The 11,489-nt window shown below is 43.2% G+C and overlaps 1 protein-coding gene across 2 annotated transcripts; it reads left to right on the top strand.

Annotated features, from left to right (window-relative positions):
• Positions 1–4,252: 4,252 nt before the first annotated feature.
• Positions 4,253–11,096, top strand: CDKN2AIPNL (CDKN2A interacting protein N-terminal like; the record flags this gene model as incomplete). 2 transcript variants are annotated; one of them, XM_082651981.1, is made up of 3 exons in its annotated part: positions 4,253–4,505; positions 5,820–5,919; positions 10,721–11,096. In XM_082651981.1, the coding sequence occupies exons 1-3, from the start codon at positions 4,267–4,269 to the stop codon at positions 10,730–10,732; spliced, it is 351 nt and encodes a 116-aa protein (XP_082508107.1). In that variant the 5' UTR covers positions 4,253–4,266. The 2 variants fall into 2 exon arrangements, with proteins under 2 accessions (XP_082508107.1, XP_082508106.1); XM_082651980.1 differs by lacking the exon at positions 10,721–11,096 and having other exon boundaries at positions 5,820–5,946.
• Between the last annotated feature and the right edge of the window lie 393 nt (positions 11,097–11,489).

Below are 11,489 nucleotides of genomic sequence, written 5' to 3'. Positions count from 1 at the left end.
AAAAAGCATGGCTCATAAAAAAAATAATAAATTTGATTTCATCAAAATTAAAAACTTTTGCTCTTCAGAAAACACTGATAGGATTTTTAGGGCAGTAAAACTATTCCGAATGTTAGTATGATGATGGATACATGTCATTATGCATTTGTCAAAACCCACAGAATGTACAACACCAAGTGTGAACTCTAACATAAACTGCGGACTTCGATGAGAATGATGTGTCAACGTAACAGATGTGTCTCTGGTGAGAGCAGTTGGTAGTGCAGGAGGCCATGTGTGGTGGGGGTCAGGGGAGGATGGGATATATGGAAACTCTCTGTACTTTCCATTCAATTTTGTTGTAAACCAAAAACTGCTCTAAAAAATAAAGTCTATTTTTTTTTTTTTAAAAAAAAGGGCAAGGGAACATTCCTGCACTGTTGGTGGGAATGTAAATTGATACAGCCACTATGGAGAAGAGTTCCTTAAAAAACTAAAAATAGAACTACCATATGACCCAGCAATCCCACTACTGGGCATATACCCTGAGAAAACCATAATTCAAAAAGAGTCATGTAGCACAATGTTCATTTCAGCACTATTTACAATAGCCAGGACATGGAAGCAACCCAAATGTCCATCGACAGATGAATGGATAAAGAAGATGTGGCACATATATACAATATATATATACAATATATATATTTTATGGCTGAATATATATATTCAGCCATAAAAAGGAACGAAATTGAGTTATTTGTAATGAGGTGGATGGACCTAGAGTCTGTCATACAGAGTGAAGTAAGTCAGAAAGAGAAAAACAAATACCATATGCTAACACATATATATGGAATCTTAAAAAAACGGTACTGATGAACCTAGCGGCAGGGCAGGTATAAAGACTTAGATGTAGAGAACGAACTTGAGGACACAGAGGGGAAGGGGAAGCTGGGATGAAGTGAGAGAGTAGCACTGACATATATACACTACCAAATGTAAAATGGATGGCTAGTGGGAAGCAGCCACATAGCACAGGGAGATCAGCTTGATGCTTTGTGTCCACCTCGAGGGGTGGGATAGGGAGGGTGGGAGGGAGGCTCAAGAGGGAGGGGATATGGGGATATATGTATACATATAGCTGATTCACTTTGTTGTACAGCAGAAACTAACACAACATTGTGAAACAATTATACTCCAATAAAGATATTAAAAAAAAACAGGGGCAAGGGATCTCAATAGACATATCTACAAAGAAGATATACAAATGGCCAATAAACACATGAAAGATGCTCAACATCATACAAAACAAAACCACAATGTGATACAGCCTTGTACCCACTAAGATAGCTATAAACAAAAAAAGGGAAAATAATAAGAGTTGACAAGGATGTAGAAAAATCGGAACCCTCATACATTGCTGGTGGGAATGTAGAATGGTGCAGACACTGTGGAAAACAATCTGTTAGTTCCTCAAAAAGCTAAACATAGACCTAGCAATCCACTATATACCAAGAAAATTGAAAATATATGTCCACGTAAAAACTTGTACATGAATGTTCACAGCAGCATTATTCATAATAGCCAAGATATAGAAAAAACCCAAATGTCTAGCAACTGATGAAAAGATAAACAAAATGAGGTATATTCATACAATGGAAGGTTACTCAGCCATAAAAAAGGAATGAAGTACTGACACATGCTACAACATGGATGAATCTTGAAAACATTCTGTAAGTGAAAGAGCTAGTCACAAGAAACCATTACGTTAAACGTCCAGCATAGGAAATCCATAGAGATAAAAAGGTCATTAGTTGTTGCCAGGGGCTTGAGGGAGTGGGGAGCAATTGCTAATGGGTATGGAGTTTCTTTTTGGGGTAATGAAAATGTTCTATATTCGTGTTGATGGCTGCACAAATCTGTGAATATACTAGAACCACTGAGTATTTTAAATTGGTGGATTTTATAGTATGTGAGTTATATATCAATAATGATGTTTTAAAATGAAGATGAAGTAGGAAAACTGATCCTTGTCTATATAAGTAAGTAACTTTAAGAAAACCTGAATCACAGAAATGAGTTAGAAACAATAAACTGGGCAGTAATTGGACTTGCCGCAGGGGCTGGTAAAATGTTAATATTATCTAATCATTTTAGGCTACTTTACGTTTTGAAAGTATAATGTTAACAAGATCATATTATAAAAAAAGAATACCTATTTGTGTACTTTTGAGTTGTTATAACCTGCATGCATGTCTGAATATGTTTGTGTGTAGGTACACATATTCATATGTCTCATCATTGTCAAAGATGATGCTAAATGAGCCAGTTGCTGGATGACCTCTTAGCTTTTTCACACCCTGGGGGGCGGAGTTAGCTGTGTAGCTGCAGCTGTTGGTCACAAAGCCCAGGTTCCTATTTCTGGGTCAACCTCTCCACCATACAATCAGGTGACCCACAATTTGGTTCCAAGAACGCTCATCAACATTTTTCAAAGTTTGGCCAGCTGCAGATGGAATCAATTACCTGGAGCCTAGACTCAACATCCAGTGATGGGCCTGGGAGTCCACTATTTTTTTTTTTTTTTTTTGCCACATAATGCAGCTTGTGGAATCTCAGTTCCCCAACCAGGGACTGAACCTGGGCCACAGCAGTGAAAGCGCCGAATCCTAACCATTAGACCACCAGGAAACTCCCTGGGAATCTGCTATTTTAACAAGGCTCTCAGGAGATATAATCTGCACTCAGTTTTGGGAGCCCCAGCTCTGGGCACCTCTTCCTGGCTGATGTAGAGTAGCTGAGTTTGTCTTTGGTTTCACAGCCCTGTTCACATTCTTCCTGTTCACCAGGGTGAGAGTAGTGTGCCTCCCTATTTTTAACCACAATGGGATGTCACTGAGCCTGTTGCTGGTTCTACAGGCACAGTCTACTCATAAGACTGCCTGATATTTCCATTCTATATGGGGTTTCTGCCTGTTGGAGACCCTGATGTCTCATCAGAAGCTGCAGAAGCAGCAGACAACACATAGGTGGCTCTGCCCCTCGGCCTCATTCACAATATAGGACCTACACTGGAATCCTGGATCCTGGATTCTAGGCTCAGCTCTGTACTCTGTCCCACATTTGATGGGGGATGATGGGGAAGCCTATTAGGTCAATAATTTCCCAAGGTTGATGGAGGCTCAAGTGGTTTCCCAGTTATTGTACTTGAACGGGATGGGAAATGCACCTCTTATGAGGAAGCTCTTCTGTTTGTCGATGGGTCTCCCTGACCCTAGGACAGACAGCATTGTTAGGCCAACTCACCTGCTCATCTCCTCTTGACACATCCAGTTTGGCTCCTCCCAACATCTTTTGGATACACCTGGTTAAAATCCTTCAGTGGCTCCCCATTCCTTTTAGGGTCCAGACCACAACTCCTTCCATGACCTACTGTTCTTGGTGATCTTTGCAGCCTCATCTCCCCCACTGTCCCCCACTTTAGGATCTGTCATACAGATCTTGCAGTTCTCTCACCAGGCCAGGCTCTCTTGCAGTGCCCTACTCTTTTTCATGTAATTAACTCTTGTTCATCTCTCTGCTCTCCAGCATCATTTCCCTGACCTCCAAGTCTGGATCAGGTCTCTTGCTTATTCATGGTCCTAGCACTCAGGGCCTTTATTAAAAGTTGTCAACTTTGAAAAGTTACCCTTGAGCAATTAAGTATTCACGACTGTAAAGTTCATTAGAGCAGCGCTCTGAATTTGCTCTCACTGCATCTCCAGCACGTAGCAAAGGGTCTGGCAGGTATTCAGTTGGATGGATTACTGGCTCCAGGAAGACGGGCCGCAACCTGGGTGGAGTGTCGAGACCTCTGGGAATCGATAAAAGTAGATCCAGAGCAGCTACACCTATACGTCCTCAGAACTGGGGGCATCGGTCTGCGGGCCGGGTGCCCGGGGAATTCCCAGGCCAAGGACACAGTACAGTCCTGGCTGGCATCCGGCTGCCGAATTGGAGAGGGCCGCCCTTACTCCGTGCTTGGGAGGGCCTCGGTTTCCCTACTGGTTCCCCGCGGGGTGGGCCGAGAACTGCCCCTGAGGCCCCGGGATAGACCCACTCCGGGGGCCGCCGCAGCTGCAGAAGTCTGAGGGGCCGGGCCGGGTGAGGCCGCCGCGCCCGCCGAGGGCGCTCCAGACCAGTCTTCTTGAGCAGTCGCTCGCAGCTGCGGCCCCTCTAGCTGCGGGGAGGTGGCGCAGTGCGTGTACGGAAGGCGGTGGGCGGGTCCGGCCCTCAGCGGCGGAGGGCGCCATGGTGGGTGGCGAGGCGGCTGCAGCTGTGGAGGAGCTGGTTTCTGGTGTGCGGCAGGCGACCGACTTCGCTGAGCAGTTCCGCTCCTACTCGGAGAGCGAGAAGCAATGGAAGGCCCGCATGGAATTCATCCTGCGCCACCTGCCTGATTACCGCGACCCGCCAGACGGCGGCGGCCGCCTGGACCAGCTGCTGTCCCTCTCCATGGTCTGGGCCAATCACCTCTTCCTGGGTTGCAGGTGCGGACCCCTGGCGGCTGGCTGACCCTGTCCCGATCCGCAGCCCTCCCCCAGGGCTGACCCCTGCCCAAGGCTGACCCTGCCCCCAAACTCCAACTGTACTAGAAAGGCCTAAGGCAGGTTTCCATCCTAGCCAATCCTTTGGAAAGATACTTAATCTCTCTGAGCTTTAGTTTCCTCATCTGGAAAATTAGTCGTGATGACTACAGTCTTAAAGGGTGAAAAGCACTTAGCACAGGCTGTCATCTCTCAAGAGCTCTATACATGCTAGGCGTTCGATTTGCCATTGTTATTTATATTATTATTATTACTTCAAACTGTCACCTTTGCAGAGGGCATTTTAAGCTCATTAGCTCCTTTCTTCCACATGGCAAACGTGCAGGGACAGAAACTCAGACCTCCAGTTTACATCTTCGAAGCTGAGAGAGGGAAAGAGACATACCTAGGGTCATGCAGCATCTAGCAGGATTGGTGGATTTTACCATTTATGGCAGGATGTAGTCTGCGGCCCTTGTCTTTTTCTCCCCGTGTCCTAGTCTGCTGGACCCTGTAGCAAGAAGCAGTCTTTGCCTCTCTGCCTTTCCTTTTATCAAAATAACAAATGCCTTCAAGGGACTTTTTGAAATGGCGCTCCCTCTGCCACTCCATGAAGAAGGTGGCAAATCTTGAGGCTCCCACATCCTTTTATTTAGCATTTCCTGAAATTGTGTTAGGATAACCAGATGACTTGGCTTAGTCCTGGTTTCTGTGCTCCTTATGGCTGTCTGGTCACATGGTCCCTCCAGCCCTAAGCTGCTTGGTGGTTTTTTCAGATTTGGGGAGTTATTAGAACTGGATATGGGGAAGCAGTGCCTGCTGTATCCCTCCCTTTTCTCTGACTTCCAGGTTCCTCTAGTAAATTCTGGTTAACAGGATCCAAGATAGGCAAATGTCAGAAAATTGGACAAATGAACAAATAATGTTATTCCGTTAGACCAATACTCCACATGTTCAAAAAAATAAAAAAGAATTTTGGCCCTCATATCATATCCGTGAATATATACTGCCAGAGGTACACTGCCTCTATTTTTGTAAGTCTTGTTTGTTTTGTAAATCTTAAAACACCTGCTCCATTGGCATCCCTAGTGCTGCTTCTGTATCCACATGCGCAAGAACTGTTTTCTGACTTGATGCTGAACATTATCAGTTTCCCCAGTAGTATCAAATCGTTCCTCTGAGAGTTGAGTTTATAGTCCAGCTACCTGCAATTTCTTTTTAGCCCACAGTGACAATAATTCTTCCACGGTTTTTATCTTACTACTTTTTATCGTGCAGTTACAACAAAGACCTTTTAGACAAGGTGATGGAAATGGCTGATGGGATTGAAGTGGAAGACCTGCCACAATTTACTAACAGAAGTCAATTAATGAAAAAGGTAAACAGGATTTCCAAGTGCATTTGAAATGGTATAGAGCTAACGGCCCCTGCCTTTATGATGATGTATTAGAGTATATTGTTTTCTGAATGCTCTTGTTTACTACCCCAATCTAAGCCCTTTCATTTTATTTCTCTGTAATTGGTATAAGCCTTTTCATAACTAGAGAACAACTCAGTAGATAAATTATGCATTGTTGGTAGAGTAACACATAAACTCAACCTCTTCAGTTCCTTTAGGAAAATTCTGTTTTGAGCTTTTTGCTTGAATTTTAAGAAAATGTTGGTTAGAGTGCTACAGTTTCCCACTTATTAAAAAATCTTGTTGGTAACATTAACTCAACCTTACCCCAGTCGTTGAGGACCCCACCAGACCTGTTTGGACCCTCTGACTTGCTGATGGAAATGTAGATGGAGTAATATCGTCATAGCTTTTCCCTATTCTGCCAGGCTTGTTCTGATCTGAGGCTGTGGATTTTTTACATGGTGAGCTGCTGCCTGTCAAGCCTTGAATCTGGGTCCTTTGGCTGGGGCCATGGAGAGTGTGGCAGAAGGAAGCTCAGAGGATGGGGCTGGGCGTCCCAACTGCTTTTCACACTCTCCCAAGATATGGTTTTTCTCATTTGCCCTGGTCTCCTCAGGCAACAAAATTAATTGCTTCCTCATCTCCCATAGTTTATTTCTTTAGCACTTTACCCAGACCTTTTTAAGAGCAGATTGTAAGCTTCTTGAGGGAAGAGATGGTGCTTAAGATATTAGTCCTTCTAATTCCAAAACCTAGTGTAGGCATAATCCAGAGAAGATGCTCAGAAAATGCTTACAAAATTGACCAAAGCAAAAGAGTAAAGACTGCTGGCCTCTCTTATAGTTCTATTGTCAGAAACATAGGTAAGCCCTTGCTTCACCCTAGTTGGTTCTTTTTTTTTGGGAAGCTGGGCATATAAAAAGGTTCCCTTTAGGGCTTCCCTGGTGGCGCAGTGGTTGAGAGTCCGCCTGCCGATGCAGGGGACACGGGTTCGTGCCCCGGTCCGGGAGGATCCCACATGCCGCGGAGCGGCTGGGCCCGCGAGCCATGGCCGCTGAGCCTGCGCGTCCGGAGCCTGTGCTCCGCAATGGGAGAGACCACAACAGTGAGAGGCCCGCGTACCGTAAAAAAAAAAAAAAAAAAAAAAAAAAAAGGTTCCCTGTAGTGTGAGTGTCAGGAGCTAATCAAATCCTCAGCTGCCCAGAAAGTACTTCAGCCCCAAACAGCACACCCCGCATGATTTCAGATATTTTTCTTTAAAAAAGTATTGTTTTTTAATTGAACCTGGAATCAAAAGTTCAGGTTGTGTTCAAGGGCCTGTTTTGTTTTTAAAATCTGTTAACAAGGCTGTTGTTTGTAGCCTGGGAGCCGTTGTGAATTGGGAGTTTGTGACTTTTTGGATTCTCTTATATAATATTTTTAAAAAACCTCTAGGAAGTCCTTCAGTATCCTAGCGGTGAGGTTCCTGGGGCCCAGGCATGGGGCGTCTAGATAATTTCCAGCCACCTGATTGCCCCCCATTCGTCAGGGCAGGCAGGGAATAGGATGAGCCTTTACTTCCTGACTGCTCATGGCCGATTCTTTCCTTGGCCTTTTGGTCGTAAGAGGTATCTGCTCTCCGTAAGATCCATTTTCACATAAATTTTGTTATACTTCTCTCTTTCCAGTCATACTGGGATATTAGAGGTCAGAACACTTCACGATATTTGGGCTTCAGACTCCAGAAGAGACTAAGGAGGTTTTGTAATTAATATGCATGTCCCTAACGTTATCCATAGGCTAGTGTGAAGAAGCATATGTATGTGTGTTGAGTTTCTAAACTGTTATAAACATTGTAAAGGGGTCTTGAACCTCAGAAATATAGGGAGCCCTGTCCTGGGATGTTCATTTTTGACACTTTAATTGCACAGTGTCAGTCTCCAGAGAAGAGTCCTCAGAAATGAACTTTGGCATTCCTGAAACCAGTTCTGCCATCAGACTAATTAATGATTGGCACCTGGCTACCTGGAAGAAGCCCACAGGGAGCCTGTATTTCTATAGCGCTTGTTGATTATATATGTTTGAACTTCCTTCAAATAAGACTTATGTTTTCTTAGTAACCAAGTTTTAGACTGTTGATGTCACTGAAAATGAAGCTAAGTTGATCCCTTCTCTTTTTTTTTTTTTTTTTTTTTTTGCTGTACTTGGGCCTCTCACTGTTGTGGCCTCTCCCGCTGCGGAGCACAAGCTCCGGACGCACAGGCCCAGCGGCCATGGCTCACGGGCCCAGCGGCTCCGCGGCATGTGGGATCTTCCCGGACCGGGGCACGAACCCATGTCCCCTGCATCGGCAGGCGCACTCTCAACCACTGCACCACCAGGGAAGCCCCGATCCCTTCTCTTTTGAAGGCTACCCTGAGAGCCCACTGGAAAGAGAGCCCTGGGAGCTTTGCAGCAGTTTTTTTTTGTCTTCTTGCCTGAGGTTTTTGCATGTAATAGATAGAGGCTGGCAAACATTAAGCAACATTGCCAGGCCAGAAACAAAAAACAAAAACAAAAAAACTTTGATGTTGAGCCATGCACCTGAAACGGTCAGTTATATAGTTATATAGTTATATATAGTTATATAGTTATATAGTTCTTTGATCCTTAGCTCTAAAATTATTTTAGTTGGGTTTTGAAGCTAGCTAGCAAGTGGAAATGAATCGCCTGGCATTATTGGTATCCTGAGACTGAATAGTGAAGATAACTTAGGGACATAAGTTCTTTAAAGTAAGATTTTAAAAATACTTTATGGTTATTCTGCAGTTTTAAGGCCAGTACACCTCTGTGGTCTGTCCAACTCTCTTTTTTTTGGCAGGGGAAGGGGGATGTGGAATCTGAGAAAAGAAATGAGCATTGGTCTCTGACAGGTGGTATTTGTCAGATATTTGCAGTGTATGGTTTTTTTTTGAAAAAGGGGGATTCAGACAAATACTTTGAACAGTCTCAGTTATCTAAGAGCCCTCCCTAGGTACCTACTAGCAGACTTTGTGATTAACCAACCAGCTTTACCCATTAATGAGCAATAATTAACAAAGAGCAGCAGCTCACTCAGGAATGATGTTATTACTAAGACTGTCAGAGTTTATATTTCCAAGGCATTGTCTTAAGGAGAAAGAGGAGTGATTGACTAAGAAGTTATCATTATTGGCTCAAAAAATCTGTCCACTTAATTACTTCATTTTTCCTAAAAACATTTTTTTTAATAAATTTATTTTTATTTATTTTTGGCTGCGTTGAGTCTTCGTTGCCGCGCGCAGGCTTTCTCTAGTTGCGGCAAGCAGAGGCTACTCTCCATTGTGGTGCGTGGGCTTCTAATTGCGGCGGCTTGTTTTGCAGAGCACGGGCTCTAGGTGCACAGGCTTCAGTAGTTGTGGCACACGGGCTCTAGACTGCAGGCTTAGTAGTTGTGGCGCATGGGCTTAGTTGCTCCGCAGCATGTGGGATCTTCCCAGACCAGGGCTGGAAGCTGGGTCCCCTGCATTGGCAGGCGGATTCTTAACCACTGTGCCACCAGGGAAGTCCCCCCTAAGAACATTTTTGTCCAAGAGGGAAAGTGGCAGTATGGAAAGTGACTAAATATGAAATGTGAAAGAAGTTGGAAACACAAGTGTGCCTGCCTTTCAAGAGGTTTTTTGTGCATTATATACGGTCTTGGCAAGCTCTAAAGTAATGGAGGAGCCACTCCATTGGCGGAAAGAGATGTGATTCTAATAAGATGGCAACTATTTGTGAGTATTTAAAAAAACTTTTTTTCAGCTTATCAGATTAGTTAAGTCAGGTTTTGTCTTGTATCCTAAGATAAATGCTCCATGGAGCTACCTTTCTTTTCCCTTTATCCACAGAAATAGAAGAAGCCAGAAAAGCTCTGTCTGACCCCACAGGCCAGTCTGTTGCCTGGTGCCCAGGCTGAGTGAATCACCTGCCAGCACCTTGAGTCAAAGACCATACTTGCAGCAGCCAAAGCCAGTGGCAACTCTTCTGCTATAGCCTTGGTCTATCCTATGGGAAATTTGAGAGATGGCTTAGGGGATTCTCTTTCCTTTTGGACTAAAGATGGTTTCTTTAGGTGATACTGCATTCTCCTAAAAAGAGAAAGCCCTCTTATATTTTGCTTTTGCTGAGGAATTTCGCTTCACTTCTCAAAGACTGGAGTGACAGGCTTAAGCTAGGAAATAGGTCATACCTTGAAAACTCTGCTTACTAAAAAGAGTCTCAGACTGATTCACTTGCACTGCTAAATGTTAAGGAAATCCATTCAAATAGAAGGTGACAGACAAAATAATTTCTTTGCACCCTGCTTAAAAGTTGTCTAAAGCCAAGTTTAAATTTACCAATGGTGCTAGAGAGTACCCAGAAAGAATATATCTGCTTCAGTTCACCACTTTTAGAAGACATGCAGTTTCTGTAGTTTCTAACAGTGTGAAATCCAGAAACCTATAACCTTCACATCTCCTAAATATCCTGACTCAATGTGAAATGTTGTAAATTACTATCTGGATTCAACTGATTTTAATTTAGAACAATAAGTGTTTATGTGATTCTGTTTTTAGAAGCCTTCACTGCAGAGCATGCCATGGAAAAAGTTATTTTTTAAGTATTTCTGTTATCACTTTAAATTGTGAACATTTATAGATCACAAGTGACAAGACAAAAAAATTAGACTCTGGCTTCCTAATGGATAGTATGGTCAGTGTTTTGCTGAATTTTCTGTATGTAAGACTACATGGTTACTAACTTCTTCTTTTTTTCCTAGCATCAAAGCTAAGGCAGAAGATTCATCACATTTTCATCATTAGTTACAGGCTTGGAAAGGAGGCTGGAATGAATATGACATTGACCTCAGCAGCTCTCTTAAGACTCTTGATATTAACAACATGTAGGAAAGAGGCAATTGGAATGAAAGGGAATCTTGTCTAGATTGGCGTTTTAAAAGTTCTCATTCTTCTAGTAGCTATCATTGTAAAAGTATGCATGGATATTTATGTATTTATAAATCATGCCCTCTTTTTTATTTTCAGGTTTTGAATGTTGGTCAAAATGTTAAAAATGCCTATTTTTTTTTTAATGTTGACGTAATAATGGCAGGTAGTGAATTTTACACTTCGGATTTTTCAACAACGTACCTTTATGTGTGATTCTGCTTTATGGTCTTTTTTCCCTGCCGACTGAGGTAAACCATATCCCTTATTTCTACCTGAAGTTTACACCATCCATGTACCCTATTGCCACACACACTTCATCTTTTTTTTAAAGAGTTGAGTGAAAATCAAATCATAGGCTTCAGGTATCTACCAGCTCATGGGAAGAGGCAGCCTATAAAAAAGCCTTATTTTAAAACTCATTGACACAAGATTCCACAGCTTGTTCCAGGCAGCCAGTTGATTGTAGGTTCTCTACAAAGCCTTCCAGGCCGCTGAATAAAGCCCATATTCTCTTTTTCTGCAGGGAGCCTGAGGCTTCGGTATTCTAGGCTTGAGGAATTGCCTTGTACAAAGTCCCTCAAGAAATACTTGCTTATTAGT

The sequence above is a fragment of the Grampus griseus genome, assembly GCF_964374135.1.
Source record: "Grampus griseus genome assembly, chromosome: 3".
Lineage (NCBI taxonomy): Eukaryota > Metazoa > Chordata > Mammalia > Artiodactyla > Delphinidae > Grampus > Grampus griseus.
Note: the sequence above shows the minus strand (reverse complement) of the source record. Positions and strands in the feature narration are given on the sequence as shown.